The sequence below is a fragment of the Eublepharis macularius genome, chromosome 18 (assembly GCF_028583425.1).
Source record: "Eublepharis macularius isolate TG4126 chromosome 18, MPM_Emac_v1.0, whole genome shotgun sequence".
Taxonomy (NCBI): domain Eukaryota; kingdom Metazoa; phylum Chordata; class Lepidosauria; order Squamata; family Eublepharidae; genus Eublepharis; species Eublepharis macularius.
Genome location: NC_072807.1, coordinates 39,191,450 through 39,214,073, shown reverse-complemented (window position 1 = coordinate 39,214,073; position 22,624 = coordinate 39,191,450). Strand labels below are relative to the sequence as shown.

Below are 22,624 nucleotides of genomic sequence, written 5' to 3'. Positions count from 1 at the left end.
TGTATGCTTAACTAGATAGGCTGGCTGTTGATACACTTCCAGATTGTGTGCTTAATCTTTTCCTGATAGCCATTTTCATATATTTTGTAGAAATCTGTGCTTTCACTCCACAATAATAGTCTGCGTCTTGGAGAACTCAGGCTGCACCTTATGAGCTCAGTAGGAAAAATGTTTTCAAATGGCGCTATGGATGTTAACCTGACGCTGAAAAAATGTACACTGGATGATCTCAGAGAAGGTATTCAGAAAGCAACCTCCAGGTTAGCTCTTTTCCTATGAAATTAAAAACATTTACTTGAAAAAACTGCCAGCTGCTCGATATCCAGTTGGTTTGCAATGCCAGCGGAATGACATGGGCTGTGGCAGTACTGGGCAAGCTTTTCCTCTAGTGAAGGTGAGGTCGGGGTGTGTGTGTGGGGGGGGGATGGAGATCCAAAAGGCTATTCTGGAGATCGTGGGACCCCTGTTGACCAAAGCCACATGGGTGAATGGCTACAGTGAGGAGAGGAACCAGAAGAGATGGATCAGACTTTAATGATTCCTGAGAAGAGCTCCTACTGCAACTAGGTGCTATGCACGGAACCAAATAGACAGGCTTTGCTTTCAGGTTAGCGATTTAAGGGTCTGATTCACACACCTCCAGCAGAATGAGGTGGTGAAATGCTGCCCCACTTGAGGATGCAGGTGAGGCTCCTTTCATGGAATGCTTTCCTGTGTTAAAAAAATCCCACAAATAAAAAGCCAGCCTGGCAAGTAGAAGCGTCCTCCTTGCGGTGCTCCGTTTCTATTACTCCACACAGTTCTTATTCCAGGAAACATTAACCATGGACTCTTTCACATGGGGTCTGAAGTGTTGTGTTCCATTATACCACCACATTCTCCATCTTGTGTCAATCCAAAGAACAGACAGATTATTATTGCTATTTATTTATAGCCCACCTTTCTCACTGAGAACCAAGGCAGATGACACAGTGCGAGTAAAAGTACAATATAGTCAACAGCTATGAAGCAGAGGAAGGGAAGAGAGTGAGAATAGCCACACCGTTCTATCTAAGGGGAGGGGAAGCAAGCTCCTGGAGCCTGTACCTTCTTCTGACCACCACGACCTTGCAGCCCTGGGGTCCAGAATGTTCATAACAGAGCCGTTTCTCATCTTCCTGTCTTTATGGAAAACAGAAACAATGTACCTTAAATGCTAAAATGTTAAGTGCTGATAGTCTTTTTCACTGATAATAGGCTTGCAAGAGTATTGTCTTTGCCTTCTGTAATGAAATAATTTGAACAGTGACAAGTGTAAGCATTCTCTTCGGACAGGCATTTAAAGAGCTATCTGCAGACTGTAAATTTTGCACACCATCTCTTTAGAAGTAACACTGATTTTGCAATTAAACATGAAGGTGATAGATGTACCCATTTATAAACCCCATTAGCTGACTGTACGCTTGGCCAGTTATATGTAGTTTACCATGTGTTTCCCCCCTCCCTCCCCCAGAATGATAGATAAAAAAGATGACCAAAGCAATAATGTCATGATCGAGATCAACTACAAGCAAGATAAAAGTGGGAGCAACGTTGTAGCCATCCTGGACAAACTCTATTTGTGCGCCAGCGTGGAGTTCCTACTGACGGTAGCGGAATTCTTCCTCAAGTCAGTGCCAGAAGCCTCCTCAGAAGGGTCTGCCCAGATCCAGTTAAAGCATACGACCACTGGGAAGCCAAAGCCAGAAAAAGGTCAGTAGAGGGGCACAGCACAGCAAGCCTTGCTGAATTGGCCTGAATTGACCTAAATACGTAGAGCCGTGCGACTGGTCACTCTCCAACACAGAGTTACGCGTACTTAATCCTATTCATTTAAGACTGCATTGGGGCTGTGGCCAATATGTATTAGATGTAAGGCCTTCTAGTGCCTGGGCTTGGGCTTTCTCAGTAGTAGCCCCAATTCTGTGGAATGGCCTCGTGGAAGGGTTTGGCTGGTCCTTCTCTTTATTGGAGGCGGTATGTCTGAGCTTTTTAGATGTACTTTTGCGACAGGCTGACCTTAGATTTTTATTGGGCATCAACCTTGCACACGGTGTGATATATAATATTTAAAAGAGCAATCTTATTGGTCATGCATCACATCTAATGTCCCTCTTTGGATCATGGCCTTATATTGTATTTTTTACAATAAAAAATGTCTACTTTGTGCTTCCTTTTTCCTGCCATGTATGATGTTTGCATGCCTAACACACAATGCTAAACCAAGGTTTGTTAGTTACGAAAATGAGCCTAAGGTACCCCTTTCTTCATACGCCATTGCCTTCCCTTGTTATCCCTCTAGCCTGGCTTGATAACTAAAACATTTCTCTGGTAAACAGTGACTTGTTTCCGAACTGTAAACTATGGTTTTCTCTTTCCTTCAAACATGGATTAAGCTAGGAATTGCAGCACGGCTTTTGTAGGGGTGAGAGCAAACTACACAATTGTTTGCAGCTCAGATGTAATGACAGTGTTTGCCATGAAAGTGGTCATGTTTTATTTTTGAAGGGGGAGGGAGAAGAGGCAGTGTGCATGCCTAGTTATCCTATAATGATGCCCATATTTTATTGCTCCTCAATGTTCTTGATCTCAGCTGCCCTCTTCAGGCAAAAATGGTCTGCTCTGTTACTGGGACAGTTTCTGCTTTGACCCTCATACAAGGACATTTGAAGTATCTGTCAGTAGCTAAGATTGTTGTATCACCTGCGAGGCAATTCTCTCGTACATCTAGTCTGAAATCTCTAAGCCCTGCTTTCTGATAATAATCAGTACTACTTATAAGAGCAATATTCTATAGTGTTCTAGCTTATGTATACTTTTATTTGGAGGGAACGGCTGAACTGACAAACAAAACTGCTAATTTTTATAGATGGAACTCTGCGGTCCAGCATGAAGATGAGAGCGTGTATCACAGATCCAGAAATTGTGTTCGTTGCCAACTTGACCAAGGCTGATGCTCCCGCCTTAGCAGCTTCCTTCCAGTGTAATTTCAGTTTGTCTGCGAGCCCTCAGGCGCAGGAGATGTCTGCGGAAGTGAAGAGCCTGAAAGTGCTTGCCTGCCCTTTCCTCCGAGAGAGAGGAGAAAAGAATATCACAACCGTGAGCTCTTCGGTGTAACTGACAAATACTTACAAGTATTTCCTCCCCTGCCAGTAATTCTTCCCCTGCACGTAGTCTTGCTGCGTGCGTAGCAGAGCGTGCCGGAGTGGCAGTCTTGCGAGGGGAAAATACTGCACTGAGTGCCTCAGAATCATAGAACAAATTGAAAAAAATATTTTGTGCACACGTAGGTAAGCTAATTGGAAATCTAAGAAATGAAAATACATGCTACAGAAAGTAAAAACAAAAAGGAGTTTCTTGCTGCCTAGACGCTTGCATGATTTCAGATGTCTCTACACTGAGATGGGTTATCTTTCTCATAGCAAGCATCTGGAAGAAGGTGCGGCAAAAGAGTGACAAAGAATTGCTCTTTGCTAGTCTGCATTTCAAAATCAGACTTCCTACCAAAGGGGAATCTGGTCAATAAACTTCCCCCCCAAGATCGTGTGGGTTTTTGTAGAAAGACTCTGTAGTGTCGAGTGCAAAATAAGATGGTGGGAAGCAGAGTGGGATTAATGGGCGTTGGACCAGAGAAAAATTCTCTTGTTGATCTCCCTCACCATGTTGGCACTTACCAGGTCATTGTGACAGGTGGCTGGATGTTACATCTCTAGCTGATTTCCCCCCACCCCACACACACACACACACACCGTGCTTATGTACTTTGTTCACCTCAGTATGATGGAGTTTGTAGATCTACTGAAATGCCACACAAGACTTGACCTGTTTGCCCAAAACCTGGGGGAGTACCATAACAAGTCCCCATGGATTTTTTTTTTGGTGGTGGTGGTGGTGAGAGAGGTTCTGTTTTATTTATTCCTACATTTTGAGCAGCAGCTCTAGGCAGAAATCTTCCTCTCTTTCTTTAATAAAGCTTTATTTTTTTTAAATTGTTAAGTAATATGATGACATCCCCTTTTGAAAGCACGCATTGTTACACCTTTTCCTTTATTCTAAGGTTGTACAGCCGTGTTCCTTGAAAGCCACAGTGCATACTGCAGAAGCACAGAAAGTGTCTGTGACAATAGACGAATTTATTGTAAAGGTCAGTAAATGTTTTTGGAGGATAATGCTATAAGATTTCATTTTTTTTCTCCTGTATTTCCAGAAAATCTTGTCGCATTGATTTCAGATAATCTTGTTTTACACTAAACAACCATAGTCTTTTATAGTAGAAAAGAGCAAGAGTCAAGTAGCACCTGTAAGACTAACAAAATTTATGACAGGATATGAACTTTCGTGAGAGACAGCGCACTTCTTCAGATACAACTAGAATATGAGTCCATCTGTCCTGCCTAGCTGTATCTGAAGAAGTGAGCTGACTCTCATGAAAGCTGTCATAAATATTTTTTTAATCTTATAAGTGCTATTTGACTCTTGATCTTTTCTACTGCTACAGGCAGACTTAACACAGCTACCCATCTTGAACTATAGTCTTATAATTTCACATTTTTAAAAAAGTATATTAAATTTCCAGACCATATGGTTGGTTGCTTGGCCAGCTGGTTTAAGGCATGCACTGTTACCTTAGAACTGGTATACAGTGGTAGTGACAGCAACTTCTTTGACCCACTGAGATGGTTATTCCAGTGGGCAGCAGTGCCCCTTTATGCTTCCCAGGTCCACCAAGCCCTGTTTCAGTCCATCCAAGTCAATGTTTTTGTGTAGTGATTGATGCCTGTCAGTGGGGCCAGGATGGAGTATCTGTCATACATAAGACAGAAGCAACTACTCATGAGAGAGTAATAGATGAGGAGCCATCAGTTTAATTTATTTACAAGTACTAGGCCAGTTGGTAGATATATTTGCTTAGCAACTGCCAGTCATTATTACTATTTGATTTCTAGCCCGCCCTCTCCACAAGTGGGCTCAGGGCAGGTTACAGCAGAACATATAAAATACAGAGAATAAATAACATCTAAAACACAATAAATTCAGATTGTCAGCAACGATAACAACAACAACATAAGTTCCAGTTTCCAAGATAGGAGCCATTCCATTCTCCCCTGCCAACCGTGCACAGTGTGGGGGAAGGGGGTACAAGTTGGTATAGTCATCCTGTGATTTCGCGGGGGGGGGGGGGGGGGCAGATGGCTCTATAGCTCCCCCTGATGGGAGACCAGTAGGGAGGCTTACTTGATGGATATAAGGCTGGCCTCAACCATATGTCTGATGGACCATCCCCGTCTTACAGGCCTGCTGAAAGGATAAAACATCTTGGCAGGCCCGAGTATCATGTAAAAAAGCTACACTTTCTAAATGTATGAACTGTAGAATTTTTTTTATCTTGCGTATACACCTTCAAAAGGGGCTCACCCAGATTTGTTTCTTTTTAAGGTTTCACCAATAATTCTCAATACTGTCGTAACGATCATGGCTGCCATGAAGCCAAAGCCGAAGGAAGAAGAATCCGGAGTGGTGGATTGCGGGGCAGAGAGCCTTTGGGACACCAGGTCTATTGACCAGTGCCACTATTGGTTTCTCGGTGTTGACGTAGCCACAGAAGCAACGGAATCATTCCTAGGAAGCGAGCAGGCTGTGAAAACAGAGAGCTTTGATTTCCAGATGAAGTCTGTCCAGATCACGTTGGAGTGTGGCTTGGGACATCGTACCGTCCCCTTACTGTTAGTGGAGTCCACGTTGGCAGGAAGGGTGAAGAACTGGTCTTCTCTTATGAGTGCCAGAGCTGACATGACCTTGGAGGTACATACATGGAAGAACTAACGGATGGGGTTATGAGCAAACCACTGCTCTAAGTCACAGGATTCTTGGGTCGGGTGTGACGGCGCAAAATCATGCTTAATCTTTATGGATTCCAATTTCTGCCTTTTAATATTGCATCCCAGGTTCACTACTACAATGAAACTTACGCAGTTTGGGAGCCCCTTATTGAGCGGGTTGAGAAGGGAAGCCGACAATGGAACCTGAAGTTCAAAGTAAGCGAATATTCCGTAACTATTGTACCCTTCTGGCCATTACCGTTTTGTCATTGGCAGAGGAGAAGCATTGAACACACATCAAGCTGCCGTCTGCTGTGTCCGACCGTTGGACCGTTAAGGGCCATGCCGACTGCTCTGACTGGCAGCAGCTCTCCCGGGTCTCAGGCCCACCAGATCACTCACTGCCTGATCCTCTCAAGTGGAGGTGGTGGGGGCTGAACCTGGGAGGGACCTTCTGCATGCACTGTGGATGTTATATCATTGAGCCGTGGACTCCCCCACCCTCCACCCACGCTTCTGAGAATGACTGTCGTTGCTTATGTCAGACATCATTTTGCAGCACTACAGTCCCCGTTTATTTTTAGGCTCATTTCAATGAGCAGGAAGCCCTTGGAGTCTTGGGACCTCTCTTGTATGTGGAGCCGAGAGTAAAAGGCTTGGAAAGTTTTTGTGGTGATGCCCAAGTTGATGCAGTCTAGCGAACTGTGGTTTGGCTTCTTGCCTGCTAACAGGGATTGTAAGTGACGTTTCAAGCCTAGTGTGGAATCCTGAACCGTAGAAACCTATTGTCTAACGTAAAAAATTTAAGTCGGGTTGATTGTAACTTGAACTTGGATCAAAAGAGGGCAATCAAGGTAAACTAAGAGTACGAGTGTCCAGTGCTTAACAGCTTATTGCTATTCCTTTTAGATGAAGACTAACCCTGTGCAAGATAAAAGTTTGTTGCCAGGAGATGACTTCATTATTCTTCCTGAGCCTCAAACGTCCATTAACATCTCTTCAAAGGACATCATGAATATAACCGTCTCAAAGTGCTGCCTTGCGGTCTTCGATAATCTAGCCAAGGTAAATGGGAAAAAAAAAGCTTTGTGATGGATCCGTTTCATGTGGTATTTCCATCAACCCAGAGACCAGGTTATCATCTGCCCATAATTTGGGCTGACACTTGGTTTTCCCTGCATCAGTTTTCAGGTTTGGGTAGAAAACAGCTTTGCCTTTTAAGGGGGGGAGCAGTAGCAAATACTGGGTGTCCTGAGAAGGCACGGATTTTATTTATTTAATTAATTATATTTATATCCCCGCCTCCCCACGAACAGGCTCAGGGTGGCGAACAACAATAAATTAAAGGGTTTAAGACATCATACATTTACAGAAATCAATCAACGGTCTATCAGGTATCATCAACAGTACAGAGAGGACTATAAAAAGCTGCAGGTCCAGGCATGATACAGTGTTCAGGGCGGCCGGGAACGGGGCACCGCTGTCAGAGAAGGAACAGACTGCCAGCCCTGAGACATAAGGATGTTAACTAGGAGGATGTTGAATCCATGTGCTTACATTTGTACCCCCCCCACACACACACACCAGTCTCAAAGATATTTCCCTAGTTTTGATAGAAAAGACTCCTGAGTCATGGAATTTTTTGTTTTCAAAGGGCACCATTTGGAGGAGGGGAGGGAGATGCCGACCTTGAAATCCTGTTCTAAGGGGCCATCTTGGCTAGCTCAGTTATTGTTGGTGCTGACATGATGGTTAACGAAGTTTAGATTTGATGTGAATAAATCATTTCCTGGGAGGAAGAGCGGGCCAGGAGGACCCGCTGCAGTTCTGCAGTCATAAGCCCACGGTGTATTTTCCAAGATGGCTCTTTGGTGGCTTTTCTTCTGAGAGTAAGATCCCCAGCCAAATGAATCCGATTGTGTTGACTGAAACCATTTGCTGTGTTGCCATAATAGGGAATATACTACATTCCCAAACTAGACGAGGGGAAAAAAAGATTAAAAGTTTCTGTAACAATGACTGATTATTTAACACTGCAAGCTCAGCATAGGAAGGCGGCAAACCTGAATGCTGTTAAGTCTGACCGGCAGTGGCTCTTCGGCACAGAGGATATTTCCCAGCACCTGCTACCTGTGATCTTTTGCATGGAGATGCCAGTGATTAAATCTGCAAATGTCTGCCTGCCAAGCAGGCTGATTACCGTATTGTCGAAGGCTTTCACGGCTGGAGAACGTTAGTTGTTGTATGGCCGTGGTCTTGGCATTGTAGTTCCTGACATTTCCCCAGCAGCTCTCTGTCTTTTGGTGCTACACCTCTGAAGATGCCCGCCACAGCTGCTGGCGAAACATCAGGAACTACAATGCCAAGACCACGGCGACACAGCCCGGAAAATCCACAACAACTAAGGCTGATTACCATTAAGCCACAGCCACTCCAGTCATGTCACTTAAGAAGACCAGCCCCTTCCTTTCAGAACCTTCAAATGCCAGAGAGCTTTTAAACTAAAAAAACCCCTCTATCTGCGGACATCCCTGCTGAGAATATCAAATAACCCCAAAACATTTGTACACACCTGGCAGCTGCATACACTTCAATAAGGAAGTTCTTGCTTTGTTTTAGGGGCTTTCAGAAGGAGCTGCTTCCACTTTTGACTATTCTTTAAAAGACAGGCCTCCTTTTACTGTGAAAAACGCCTTGGGCATTCCCATCAAAGTTCATACGAGCAGAAATCTCCAGGTTGTTGGATCCGCTTCAAGCAAAGATATTTATGATGTCGGAGTTGGTCAGAAGTTGGAATTAGAATACGCTGCACTGGAACCCCTGCGCAGAGGAAAGCTGTCCGTCTTCCATCGCCAAGAGAGTTCCGTGTTCACTTTGGCCCTTGGTAAGATGTAATGAAGCTGCAGTTGTGAAGGAAAGCTGGGTGCGAATGGCCGAAAGTTTATTAAGAGAAATGGAATTATACTCAGTGGAATGCTTTGCTCAGGAATAAACTTACCCATTAGCTGAATATTTCTCTTGTGTTCACATTTCTGTGCTCAACACAAATCAGTTCAAATTCTGAATCGCCATATGTTAATTTGTGTTGCTGTCATGACTGCCCTTTTGGAAAAAGCTGATTTTGTGATTCATAGGAATAAAATACTCATGCCATTTTTATTGGGACATGTCACTGAAGCACTTAAATATATTTCAGTGGAACTTTTGTATTCCTAATATTATACAGATTTTTTCCTGAATACTAATAATGTTATTTATAAAGATGGAATTGATTTTTGAAATTTAAATTTCTCATTTTTAAATTGGTTTGAATGCTTACATCAGGTCCAAGCAGAGTACGGCCCTTCTAGGACTGTGGTGCTTTAAATTACTGCCAGAATACGGCATGTTTGGATCCTCCTTAATGTAAAATTTTAAAGAAACCTCTGCCCATAGAAAACTAGGACATCAAGCTAAGTTAGATATATTTATTTACTTCATTTATACCCCACCTTTCTCTCCAGTGGGGATGCTAAGCACCTTACAACATCCTCCTCTCCTCCATTTTAACCTCACAACAACCCTGTGAGGTATGGTATGCTGAGAGTACGTGACTGGCCCCTGATCACCCAGCAAGCTTCCATGGCAGAGTGGGGTTTTGGACCTGGGTTTCCCAGATCCTAATCCAATACTTTAACCACTACACAACACTGTGTCTCTCTTTGGAAGTGAGCGTTTGTTGAAGTAAATATTCATGTGACTGAAGTGGTAAAATCCTCGGCTGTGCAGCTGGACACTGCTGCCCTTTGAAGGGGACGCTGCTCCTGCAAGACGTCAGGAGGAGACGTAGCCGCATGTAAGCACATGTCTAAGAAAGACATACCAGTAACTTGTGACTTGTTTCCGTTGTCAAACAGTACCTGAGGGATACACGGAGGTGGCCAATATCCCCATAGCAAAACCGGGGCGAAGGCTGCACAATGTAAGGAATCCTCTCTTTGACCATTCTAACTCCGTTCTGGTACAGATAGATGCAGTGGAAGGAAACAAAGTTATCACTGTGCGCTCCCCTCTGCAGGTAAATAGCAGCTACCTTTTCTGTGGGCCTCAGGCGTGAGTCTGTTCCGAAACAGGTATTGATTTCCAGGGATGACCCCTCCACCGGCAGCCCACAGTACTGCATCCCAAGGGACTATCGGGAGCAATATTTGCAAGGCCACAGAGGGCCTCGGCAAGAAGGGGGGACGGACGGGTAAGGGGGGAAAGCTTCCTTTGAACTGGCAGAGTGATGCTCAAGCTGCTTTGGGACCAGCTTGAAGTGGCATCAGGTGAAATGAAAGTTCTGCGAGTGGCGACCAGTTCATTCACTCGTGCAAGTCGCCATTGGGTGCCAGGGACAATGAATGGCGATTGTGCACGTATGAACCCATCCTGTGCGTATTGCTTGCTAGGTTTTTTAAAGTAATAATGGTAAAGTTCATTGTGGGAATTTTATTTTTTCCATTTCAGATTAAAAACCACTTCTCTGTTCCATTTATCATTTACAAACTGGTTAAGAGTGTTAAACAGTTGGAACCCATTGGTGTTTCCAAGCCAGATGAGGAATTCCATGTCCCGTTAGATTCATACAGGTAAAAATAGCATCAGATTTCCAATAGTTGCCTTTCAAAATCCCGACCCCCTTCTTAAATGTGTTTTTAGCCCAACTGAGGAGCTTCCCTTCCTGTTCTTGGGCTTAGGTGTCACCTGTTTGTGCAGCCAGCTGGGATCTTAAAAGGCCAATATAATCCATCCACCACTTACATAGCGTGGAGAGAAGAACTCCATAGGAGCAGTGAAGTCAAGTGCACACTGCAGTGCCCGTCGACTGAAAATAACTTCCTGCCGTTAATACTGAACACAGCTGCTGTGCCTGATGACCTCACCTTCATTGCAACCCATGGGGAGAACTGGGATCCAGCCTACATTATTCATCTGTATCCAACTCTCACCCTGAGGAATCTTCTCCCGTACTCATTACGGTATCTGCTGGAGGTACAGTGCTTAATGCTTCATGCCACTTTGGAATGGCGCGAAGGATTTTTAGGATTGTTTTCTCCTTCTCTACTATATTTTAAGTTGGTCATTTTTTTTTATAAACGCTCGTCCTACATTGGAAACTGTAGTCTTAATTACAGTTGCTGATCTTAGTTTAAATTTTTCATGGAGTCTTCCGTGTGTCGCTTGAACAGCCACGTAGCTTTCAATCACTAGCTGACCTGGCTTTGTTGATGGCTTGATGATATTACTAGCTTACTTTTAAAAGTTTCTTTTCCTGCATCAAGGATGAAGCTGGCTCCACTGCAGTTGACAGGGCTTGGATGGGTGGCAAGCGGGGACCGGGTGGGTATGGAACGCATCAAACTGTGGGGAGAGCTGCTGCAGCACAGCGGTTAAGCGGTTGAGCTGCAAATGAGCACTCTGCTGGTTTGGGCCCCGCCCCTGCCGTGAGCTCAGCAGGTGGCCTTGGGTGAACCACTCCCCTCAGCCCCAATTCCCCAGCTAAACTGTAGGGATAGTAACAACCCTGTTCACTGCTTGTTGTGTGGCAGGTTTTAATTCAGATGTGAGGCTTGTGTCTTTTCCCTTCTGCCATTTTTCAGTGTTTAATCCTCCTTCAACTTTCAATATTTAATCCTCTCACATTTTCCATGCTTGTTCTAGAGGACAGCAGAGGCCCGTGAGCTGCCAGAAGGGAGTACTGCTGACGTTCTTCATTCACGATTCAGTGGTGAAATAGTGGAGCTGGTCCTGGTGAAATATCAGGGTAAAGACTGGAATGGCCACATTCGACTCAGTGATGCCCTGCCAGAATTCTTTCCTGTGTGCTTCACATCGAACTCGGCAGAGATGACAACAGTGGATTTGCATATTCATGTTAGGAAAGTGGGCTGCCGAGTGATCTTGTCTGTGTTCAGTCCTTACTGGCTTATCAACAAAACTTCCCGTGTTCTCCAGTATCGGGCTGAAGACATGCATGTGAAACACCCAGCAGAATATAGGGATATCGTCTTATTTGCCTTCAAGAAGAAAAACATTTTCAGTAAAAATAAGGTATGGCCCCCAGTTCACGTGGACTGACCAATAGGAATAAACTGTACAACTCTTTGGCAGGTTAGTATCTCCAAAGAAATGCATTCGAGTTGCGCAAGAAACTTTAAAGGAAAGAAGTAGTTTCTTTGGAAGCGTCTTGTACAACTTGGGCACATTTTTTTGTTGAGACCAACCTATAAACGTGTGTGTATTTTTCTGCCTGAAGCAGCAGATTTTCTGGAAAGCTTAGATAATTTGGTAGATTTATTCCAGGTTATCGTCCTGTAAAGAAGATGGTGACAATTGAATGCTTGCTATTTTTCCATACATTACAATATTTTAAGTGCCTGGCAAAGTTTTCCATATGTTTTCTTCCTCCTCTGAATGGGAACTGGTTGTAGTTAACAGGGACTTGACCTTTACAGGGCTACTTCAGCAGGCAGCGGAAGCTCTCCTTCTTGTTGTTGACATTCGAGAGGGCAACCAGGGCGTGAGTCCGGATGCCTTGAGCTTGTTTTCTGTGTTCAGTTTCCCACTTGCCCAGTGCACTGTTGTGTTCAATACAGCTGACGTGAACTGAAGCGCAGAAACATCCCGGCTTTCACTAGGGGATGGGCAATGGCGTTGTGTAAGCATGACAGTGCCTGTAAAGTCATGTAAAGAAAACCTTTAGGAGCAAGCCATGACCTTTTCTCTCCCTCCCCTTTTTTTCTCTTCATGCTGTAGATCCAGCTAAGCATTTCAACGAGTACGTGGTCTAGCGGCTTCTCTCTAGATACAGTAGGAAGTTACGGCTGTGTGAAGTGCCCAGCCAACTTCATGGATTTTTTGGTAATGTCCGTTTTTATACTTTCTGTTTACAATAACATCTGTTGTTTACAAAACCCCCACCAAATCTGTATTTTTAAAAAATATTTTGAGTGTGTTTATTTTAAAGACCCCAGTGCACACTGATAACTGAGAACGGGGCCCCTACCTAACAGCCAGTGACCAAGGCAAGCTTTTCCCCATTCTGCCGTAGAGTATTATAGAGGGTCGGCCTTGGCGTGTGCGGCCTTAGCCCTTAGATATTTGAGCGCAGTGGTTTCAGCTCAGCGTACAACTACGCTGGTGGTGTGTGTGGCACGGGTACTTGTGCTAGTGGTCTCATTCAAATGACCAGCTAGATTGGTTCATTCCACATCTTCTGGACAACAGACAGTCGTCCTTGTTTTTCCCCTGGGATCAGAAGAGTTGAGCGGTCGTCATCGCAGAAATAAAAATGTGTTGAGGGAATCGTCTTTTGCCTGTGTTACGTTTACCTTTGCAGGTTGGCGTTAGCATCAAAATGAGCAGTTTCAATTTGACCAGAATAGTTACTTTGACTCCATTCTACACCATTGCCAACAAGTCTTCCTTTGAATTGGTAGTAGGAGAAGTGGCTGCTGATGGTGCTCTGCCTACTAATAAATGGACATATTTCTCAGCTTCGGAGGTAACTTTCCTCTTTTTGAAGCAGTCTTTGCCATTTTCATTTTCAACATTTCTAAAGCAAATGTTTATTTTTAATATGTAAGCAAAAACCCTTAGACTTCTATACAGTGCTTATTGGGGGACCATATGAAAATTGTAATGTATCAGTAAACTGATAGATACTACCACTCCATTTTCTGTTCCACCTCATCTAGTGCTCTCAGGTTATATGCAGAAGCTAATAATTCCTGTCCATAACACATTTGTGATCCATAATATGAGTTGTAAAGTACCCAGGTAGAATGGGCACTTCCATAGCAATTGCAGAAATATTGAGTCCTTAAGAAATGACAGTATGTTGTGCATCTTTTCCAGTTCAAATTCAACCTGTTTTTCTTGACTGCTAGTGTCTCCCGTTTTGGCCAGAAAACTTGTCTGGCAAGCTGTGCATCAAAGTGATCGGCTGCGAAAGTGTCTCCAAACCATTCTTCTACGACAGACAAGACAACGGGACTTTGCTGAGCTTGGAAGAACTGGTGAGATGTCACTGCTTATTCTTATCTTTTTTTAAAGCGATAATGTCCTTTGCCTATATAAGTACTCAGGGAGATGTCACAGCTCCTTCACATATCTGCTGTCCTTGCTTCTGCACTGCTTCCATTCTCTCCAATTAACCTCCAGAGCAAGCCTCATTTCACTTTCCGACCACCACCATCAGCAGTCTCTAGTGGCTCATTCCTGTCGTGAGCTGCTCGCTAGAAGGGCTGTTAACTATCTGTTTGCTGGCTGGTGGCAAGGCGAAGCTGGAGTAACGTTCTGGGACATCACGTCATATCTTTGAGTACTGCATGCATATCTCTTCTTTCCAACAGAACGCAGGCATTGTGGTCGATGTGAATGTATCTGATCATTCAACGGTTATTAACTTCGCAGACTATCATAAGGGAGATGCTCCAGCTCTCATCATAAACCAGACGCCCTGGGTCCCTCTTAAGTACAAGCAAAGGTATGTGAGAGTCTGCTTTCACCCAAGCAGACTTGGGAGAAAAGTTCTTCGCTATGGCACCCAGTTCAGCACATGCTTGGCTCGCACCGTAGTTTTGTGCCATCGTGTTCACCTGGATTGTTTGGGTTTCCCCCCCCCATGCAGTGGGTTACAGGAGGAGATGCAGCTAAAGCCACGTGAGGTGAAGCTGTTTGCCTGGGCAGATCCCACCGGAACTAGAAAAATTTCCTGGACATATGCACAAAATGCTGGGGAACATGGCCTTCTTAAGGTATTGTGTTGAAAGGAATCCTTTTTGACTTTTGGAACTCATTGAGAAACCATGTGCACAGCCACGAGTATTATTTTCCAGCTTAGAATAAAGTTGTGTGTTAAATGTACATCTGACTAATCTACAGGGGACTTAAGCTTGTGTTTTTTAATGCCTTTCAATATATCATGGCCATTTTTGTAATTTGTTGGCTTAGATTAATTCACAGTTGCTCACTTTTTGCATTCACCCAGTCAGTTTTTGTCCCTCTTTCCAACGCAGGATGAGTGTGGCCAGTTTCCTTACAACTCTAACACCCAGATACACTGGGTCTCTTTCTTGGATGGACGCCAGCGGGTGCTGCTCTTTACAGATGATGTTGCGTTAGTTTCCAAAGCGCGGCAAGCCGAGGAGATGGAGCAACCTGATCAAGAAATTAATGTCTCGCTTCATAGCCTTGGGCTTTCCCTGGTCAACAATGAAAATAAGCAAGAAATCTCTTACATAGGGATTACCAGGTATTGGGCAAAAACACCATGCCTTTTCCATTTATAAAAATGTTTTGAATCAAAACACAACCCATTCATATTTCTCTAAAAGGGCTGTTTTCTCCGATCTCCTCTAACTGTTTCTTTGGCATATATTCTTAAAAACCACCTAAAATCTTTAGAAAGCCTTTCCTTGGTTGTCCTGCAACTTTTTCACTGTGCACAAACAGGCTATATCCTATGCAACTAAAAAGCATAAGGTCAGCTATTTTGGAATTTAACTGTTACAAAATTACGAATTGGAAATGTGTGTCTTCATTTGAAATGCAGAAATATAGTGCATTTGTTAATGTTTAATTATGGATACTTTCTTCTGCAGCTCGGGAGTGGTCTGGGAATTAAAACCAAAGCAGAGGTGGAAGCCGTTTAACCAAAAACAGATAAGCCTCTTGGAGCAGGCTTATGAGAAACATCTTTCCGGTGGACTTGCGGAGTCTTCTGGCTGGGTTCGAGTAGACAGCAATCTGGAGGTATTATGGGACCTTTCACGTTACAAAGTGTATAGTTCCTTTTGAGAGTTGGTTGCAAAAATGCCCTGGTTCATTTTGACCTGGTGTGTCCCCCAATAACAACATCAGATCAGAAGAACGTTGAAAAAGCAAAACCTTTTTATTCCACGGAATAGGGGTACAGAGTTTCGAGCAAGTAAAAACACTCTCAGCCCACCCAAGAAAGGCTGGGCGGGGGGGGGGGGGGGCAGTATTTTATACCTTGTTCTTTCTGAGGCAAAGCCCTCCTCCATCTGCCTCTCTGCTCTAGTGGAACATTCCCATCTCCCTTATCTAGCTAGTTCCAGCCGGTTTGTTTTTACTGTTTCTTTCTTTGCTGGCTCAGCTATTCCAAGAGTAGCTACATTCTGAAGGCTAGGCAACAAACTGCTTTTTGTATTTCAAGTTAGCAAGAAAAATGGCTGTGCTTTTGCTCACAAGTTTGTAGGGACATTACAGGGAAATGCTGTCACACGATGAGAGGTTGTTGTAATTCTGTGGTAAACAGGGCTTTTTTTAAGCAGGGGCACATTTGCCTGTGGAATGCCTTCCTGCTTGAGACTCACCTGGCACCTACTTTGATTCTCTTTGAGGCACCCGGCCAAAGCAGTTCTTTTCACCCGGGCTTTTAATTAAGGAGTTGGTCTTTCAACATGATTTTATAGTCTGCTGCTAAGCCTCAGAACTGATGTAAGATACTTTGGGTCCCATTGGGGACAAATACAGGGTGTAAATGAAGTAAGTGAAATAAATAAATGTTCAATGTTTTATCTGTTTCTATGCTCTGGCTTGGATTTTTAATAGTTTAATAACTATATGGTGTTATACAGGTTCTTCAGAGAGATGGCATAGAAATTTTCTTAAATGGCTTCTGCAAATACACTTCTACCTGGTGAAATAGAAATGGCAGATTCTAAGTTTTAGCAAAAATTCAAGAGACATGCACTTCTTCCAGGTAAACTTTAACAAGACACCAATGGAAATGCGCCTTCCCATCAAATGCAACATCAAGCGAGATTTCTTGTCTGGCATCCAAATTGAATTCAAGCAATCACCTCATCAACGGAGCATACGGGCCCAGTTATACTGGCTGCAGGTATAAGCTTTGTAATATGCTATTTTGTGTTGGTTGTGAAAGACACTTAGTAAATCTCCCTTGTTAGTTAGGAAGCTAGAATGTTTTAGATTATCATTATTGGCTGTGCAACAGCAACTTGGTGATACATTTGACTGTGTTTGATTTTTAGACATTTGATTGGAGGAGAGCGGTTCTTGGAAAGATGGAATTTTGGAAATTTAGGAAGTTTTGTTAACTTCCCAGATGTAAAGATCTTTTGTTGAAGCGTGAGATTTTAAAAATTCAAGCATATTTTTTGTAAGGCTCTTACTGAACCATCCTAAGCACAGTTACACCCTTCTAACTCGATTGATATAAATGGACTTAGAAGGGTGTACCTCTGTTTAGGATTGCACTGTTTATCTAGTTCAACTCATTTCTAATTGGTTCTTCCTAAAACTATTTTGCTATGTTGATGCAGACATTACCTTAAACTGGGCAATCAAGCTAAAATAGTTTTAAGTTCTAAAATGCTGCTAAAGGGGCTTTAACACCAAACAGGTCATATGTTTCCTTATTCTCTTAAAAGGTTGATAACCAGTTGCCCGGTTCCATGTTTCCTGTTGTATTTCATCCTGTAGCTCCTCCCAAATCCATAGCATTGGACTCAGGTAACAATGTTAATAATTACTAGCTGTACATTTAGTCAGCAAACGATACACTCCTAAATATTTACCCATCTCTCATTTGTTTTTAGAACCCAAACCATTCATTGATGTTAGTATCATCACTAGATTCAATGAGTACAGTAAAGTGTTGCAATTCAAGTAAGTAAAGTAATTAATTCAGATTATTTGACGTTTCAGAACCTTCAAAGATTTCTCCTGCCTATATAATTTCCCCTAGAAGAAGAGAAATCTTAATCTGTGATGTTAGCTGTGGCTGAACCATTCTGTAGCAAAGGCATTCAATTATTTTTAGCCCACAGAACAGTTAAACTGGAACTGCTGAATTAAACCTATTTTATTTATTTACTTCATTTGCACTCCAACTTTCTCCCCAATGGGGACACACAGCAACTTCGTCCTTCTCCGTTTTATCCTCACAACAACCCTGTGAGGTAGGTTAGACTGAGCGTAAGTGACTGACCCAACGTCACCCAGCAAGCTTCTGTGGCAGAGCGGGGATTCGAACCTGGGTCTCCCAGAGCCTTGTCTGAAACTCGAACCGCTACATCCTAGCCCAGCTGACTTTAGAAAGACTGAATCAGTTGCACTGAAAAGCACATTGGTCTCAGGGTCTTACGGCCTCAACTGTCTGTTGAGAAGAGATGGCTGTTCAGGAGCCTTGTGGCCAACTACTTTCTCACAGCCATACTTTTTTTCAGAAAGCTCTGATGCAGTAGGCACCTCACAAGTAGATGCATAAGCATACAGTGTTAAGGATTTGGGTGTGTTATGAACCCGCAGGTTGTTATGTCTTTGTCCCCCTAAATGCCACATTGCCAGTTAAGGAATTTCCCCTTGTTCCTTAGATATTTCATGGTTCTCATCCAAGAGATGGCGTTGAAAATAGATCAAGGATTTTTAGGAGCTATAATTGAACTTGCCACTCCGTCGACAGACCCAGAAGCTGAAAGACAAAGGGTAATATCTGGCTTGTTTGTGTGTGTTTGTTAGTTGCCTGCTTTTTAAAATGTGCTAGTCTGTAAGGGTTACACATGATAGACCTGTACATCTGTTGGGTGTAAAAGTAGAGAGAATTGTAGAGGCTTCATTCAGACATCACAAACCACCTGTGGTTTGGTCATAGCGAAAGCAAGCTCAGAAGGCCTTGGCTTGTTTCCTTGTATGCTGTGCCAAGACTGAAGACTTCCCCCTCCCAATTGGTTTATTCCTGGCCTGTAAACCACAGTCTAAGCCAATGCTCTCAAGCTGGCCCGTAGTTCTGATCTTTTATCACTTGATACTAAGTGAGAAAACTGGAATAAAAACCAGTTCTGGTTACGTATAACACCAATATTGCATCAGCTGCACTGACTCCCAGTGGAATTTTGGGTTAGGTTCAAGGTTTTGGTTTTGACCTTTAAAGCCCTTAGCGGACTGGGACTGTGGTGCATACCTGCGGGACTGCCCCTCATCGTATGTTCCCCGGAGGGCCCTTTGTTCAGCAGACCAACATCTGCTGATAGTTCCTGGCCTCAGGGAGGCTCGCCTCGCCTCAACCAGGGCCAGAGCCTTTTTGGCCCTGGCACTGACCTGGTGGGAATTCTCTGTCTGTGGAAGAACGGGCCCAGCAAGATCGACTGTCCTTTTGCTGGGCCTGTAAGACAGAGATGTTCCACCAGGTATATGGTGATGGACGTGAGTGGACCTGCCCTGTCAGCCTCCTGCCAAGAGGGAGGCGTTGTCGCCCTGGTGTGACTCTGCACAACATCTAATAGTTCACCACCTGCCCCACAGGTTTTGGATGTTGAAGGATTTCAGCACCTGGTTTCAGCAGCACCCCATAGTGTTCAAGCTTTAACATAATCGAGGTTGTCTCTGAATTTTCTTCTGTCACAGACAAAGTTAATTCAAAAGGATACAGATGCTCTTAATACAGAGTTGATGGAGTCGTCCACGACTGATGCGTCCACTCTTGGCTTCTTTGAGCACTTCCATATTTCTCCTGTGAAGGTAAGTTTGAAAATGTTGCATTTTTGTGATGGTGCAAAAACTAATATTGTGATGTTTTATTGTTTGAACAGAAATAAAATTTTATTACTTCACTTAAGCCACATGATAATTGAAAGTGCTGTAGAGCCTTGATAAACAGACTCATTTAAGCCGGGATGTCTTGATATTTATTCTAGATGTTCTTCATTATTTGTACAATTGTTCATGCTTTACATAGCTTGGGTAATACTAAAAAACCCCATCATTCTCTCCAGTGGGCACAGTCTGAGAACAGTCCTTGACTGAAGCTTGTACTTCGTGGCTTCATTCTCATTTTCCTTGTTTACTGCCTCACCGTTTGCCCAGAGGGGAGAGACTGTGCAGTGTCTTGGTCACAGTCCTGCACTGATTCCATGTGTGGTAAATTAATTTCTCTCCCCATTAGCTAGCTAACTAGATGGAAGGAAATCTCTCTCCTGGGTTCCTTCAGAGTAATTTGTGGAACCTGTCTTAAGTGGTGAGAAAGTCTGGGTAGGAATTCAATTCTCTGAGCCTGTGGCAGTGCTGCAGTTTAGCTACAAGTTCCTCCTATAAGCTGACTGTTCTCTAATTCATATGAAAATGACAGCTGCCGGGAAGTCCTCAAGAATTTTTTTCTTCCTGACCCTCATATGTAAAAGATCTTGATTTGTCCTTCGAGTGCCTTGAGCTGGGCGCTCCAGTGCTGATGAAGAAGTCCAAATTAATCAGGTTCTTATGCAGAATGTATTGGTGTGTCTGGTGCTAGGCTTTAATTGAAAGCCATCTCTGCAGCTATAAACAATACCAGTTGAAAACAAAGTTGGCTAATTTTGAAAACAAAGTGAAAGTGGATCTGCACCAAAAGGCAGGGAAGAAATGGCAAGCAAATCCAAGGAAGTGTAGTTAGATATTGATCTTGAAAATCCTTCCACAGGAGAATGTTTGACGCGCACGCACGCGCGCACACACACACACACACAGAGGAGTTTCCCCCCCAGTCATAGCCCCTCTGTCTTATGAAGCTGTTTATTTTTAAATGACTCTGAAAGATTTTTGAAATACACTGGAATTTCTCATTCATCATCTAATTGCATCTTACTGGCTTTGCTTATTTTTTCTTTAATCTGGAAAAGGGCCTGCCCGAGAGGGGTAATTTTGGCCACTCATTTCCTCTACCTAGACTGCATCTTTAATTATTTCATCCCAGTTAACATTTACACAAAATTTGTATCCTTCTCCCTGGAAGCCGGAAAAAGTAGCAGCTAGAAAGATGTAAACTCCCTTCTCCCACATTAGAGATGCTAAGTGTGAGTTAAAAAAAGCATACCCTGTCTGGAGCTTTATAGAAGAGAAAATGTTGAGACATTCTCAGTGAAATCCTGAGTTACTCCAGTCTAAGCTCTTTGAAATCAGTGTGCTTAGACTGGAGTAACTCTGCTTAGGATTTCACTGTCAATTTACAAGCTCTCCAGGAATCCCTATGGCCGTCTTTTATCGGTAGTCCTTTTGACACCAAGGAGGGTGGTGTGAGATGAAAATTTAATTGCCTGACAGGAGGTCTCTGAAAATGGTATTGAATTTAATGTGAAACCTTCCTGGAATACCATGTAAATACGAATATTGTGTTCTGAAAGGGGAACAGAAATGACACAGATTTGGGTCCAGTAGCACCCTAAAGCCCAGCTAGATTTTGAGGGTGTAAGCCTTTGACAGTCAAGAGTTTCCCCAATTATCAGCTAAACACTTTTAGATGTTGTGACAAATAAGTTTCAGGTAGGTAGCCATGTTGGCCTGTAGTAAAAAAGCAAGAATCGGGTTGACTAGTTGGTCTTTAAAGTTACTACTCAACCTGATTCCTGCGCCATCATAAATAAGTTATTCAAGATTTAGTGCAGGCAGCACCCACATGCTTTCTAGATCTTTGTGTTTAATTTTTACAATTTTTGCTTAGTAAGATGTTGAGTAACCGGTAAACCACCATTTGTGTTCAACCATCAACTTTCTGTCTTTGTTAGCTACATTTGAGCCTTTCTTTGGGAGCTGGTGGGAAAGAATCTGATAAAGAAAAAGAGGAAATGATTGCAATCCATTCAGTTAATCTGCTGTTGAAGAGCATTGGGGCCACTCTAACAGACGTGGATGATCTTATATTCAAGTGAGTGGATGAAACACCTCCATGTATTTCTGGCCTCTTGTTAGCGAGCAGGTAGCTAAAAAGTTGATGCTTCTAGAAACTCTGTAGATCCAGGAGTGGTCAGCTGACGAGAGCACAAGCGAGTTCATAGTTCACGAGTATTTTAGCTGCATCGAGGGGAGAATAGTTACAGGCCAGTGATCAGTCAAGGGAGTGAATTGCATCCACCTATTCAAATCCCTCAGCCTTTGGCCTCCTGTGCGCAGCAATCAGTAACGTGCAAGCAATGCCAGCCCACTTTACGGGGGTTGGGTTACCATGAAGCATTGTGAGAACTAGCAGAGTTCAAGTATGATTAGACGGGCCGAGCCCTGTGAAATGCAGACTCCTCCTCTCTGTTTTTTCCCCCAGACTGGCTTTCTTTGAAACCAAGTACCAGTTTTACAGAAGAGATCAGTTGATGTGGAGAGTTATTACACATTACAGCGAACAAGTAAGCAGTCTCCCTTGGGTCACTGTATTTCGAAAGAAGCTTCCTTGTGTATCTAAGCAGTGTAGTGTGCCATTTCCCAAGGCATCCCTAGACCCCAAAGCACAACTGCCTTTGTGCAGCTGGAGTTAATGCAGACCCCAGCAGCGCATGCGGATTCTGCTGTGTGCTGAGCACTGCCGCCAAGCCGCCATTGCTCGTGGCGTGAAGGTGAGTGTGCCTTAAGCAGCCGGTCTGTTATTTGTGTTGTGCTTTTTTGCTGCAGTTCCTGAAGCAGATGTACGTCCTGGTGCTGGGCCTCGATGTCCTAGGAAATCCCTTTGGCCTAATCCGAGGCTTGTCAGAGGGCGTGGAAGCGTTTTTCTATGAGCCATTCCAGGTAGGGGGTCTTTGGGCCTCTCGACTCAGAGGACTTCTGTCCACAGAACTTTTGCTTAGGGCTTTTCAAATCTGACATCTGGGAAAGTAACACAGAATTCTTATGCTGAAGATTTTTTTCCAAAACTTGTGCAGTTAATAGAATTTTATTTATTTATGTCATTTATAGTCCGCCTTTCTCACTGAGACTCAAGGCGGATTACATAGTGTGAGATCAGTACAATCAGTAGCAAGGACAAGGGCAGGCATTTCCAT

At 43.5% G+C, this 22,624-nt stretch overlaps 1 protein-coding gene across 2 annotated transcripts in view; it reads left to right on the top strand.

Annotated features, from left to right (window-relative positions):
• The window catches only part of VPS13C (vacuolar protein sorting 13 homolog C), a 91,084-nt gene that overhangs the window by 53,631 nt on the left and 14,829 nt on the right, over nucleotides 1-22,624 (top strand). Inside the window, exons 48-74 of one of the 2 annotated variants that reach the window (XM_055003086.1) lie at nucleotides 91-260; nucleotides 1,493-1,731; nucleotides 2,888-3,117; nucleotides 4,076-4,162; nucleotides 5,455-5,820; nucleotides 5,964-6,053; nucleotides 6,747-6,902; nucleotides 8,457-8,721; nucleotides 9,734-9,798; nucleotides 10,326-10,447; nucleotides 10,556-10,850; nucleotides 11,520-11,909; nucleotides 12,615-12,719; nucleotides 13,198-13,362; nucleotides 13,748-13,876; nucleotides 14,213-14,346; nucleotides 14,491-14,617; nucleotides 14,879-15,114; nucleotides 15,464-15,614; nucleotides 16,588-16,728; nucleotides 17,279-17,360; nucleotides 17,447-17,516; nucleotides 18,224-18,335; nucleotides 19,254-19,367; nucleotides 21,383-21,522; nucleotides 21,913-21,994; nucleotides 22,257-22,370. In XM_055003086.1, the coding sequence (XP_054859061.1) occupies nucleotides 91-260; nucleotides 1,493-1,731; nucleotides 2,888-3,117; nucleotides 4,076-4,162; nucleotides 5,455-5,820; nucleotides 5,964-6,053; nucleotides 6,747-6,902; nucleotides 8,457-8,721; nucleotides 9,734-9,798; nucleotides 10,326-10,447; nucleotides 10,556-10,850; nucleotides 11,520-11,909; nucleotides 12,615-12,719; nucleotides 13,198-13,362; nucleotides 13,748-13,876; nucleotides 14,213-14,346; nucleotides 14,491-14,617; nucleotides 14,879-15,114; nucleotides 15,464-15,614; nucleotides 16,588-16,728; nucleotides 17,279-17,360; nucleotides 17,447-17,516; nucleotides 18,224-18,335; nucleotides 19,254-19,367; nucleotides 21,383-21,522; nucleotides 21,913-21,994; nucleotides 22,257-22,370 (4,377 nt within the window). Of the gene's footprint in view, nucleotides 1-90; nucleotides 261-1,492; nucleotides 1,732-2,887; nucleotides 3,118-4,075; nucleotides 4,163-5,454; nucleotides 5,821-5,963; nucleotides 6,054-6,746; nucleotides 6,903-8,456; nucleotides 8,722-9,733; nucleotides 9,895-10,325; nucleotides 10,448-10,555; nucleotides 10,851-11,519; nucleotides 11,910-12,614; nucleotides 12,720-13,197; nucleotides 13,363-13,747; nucleotides 13,877-14,212; nucleotides 14,347-14,490; nucleotides 14,618-14,878; nucleotides 15,115-15,463; nucleotides 15,615-16,587; nucleotides 16,729-17,278; nucleotides 17,361-17,446; nucleotides 17,517-18,223; nucleotides 18,336-19,253; nucleotides 19,368-21,382; nucleotides 21,523-21,912; nucleotides 21,995-22,256; nucleotides 22,371-22,624 lie in introns of both variants that reach the window. The other variant, XM_055003085.1, reaches the window with a different exon arrangement.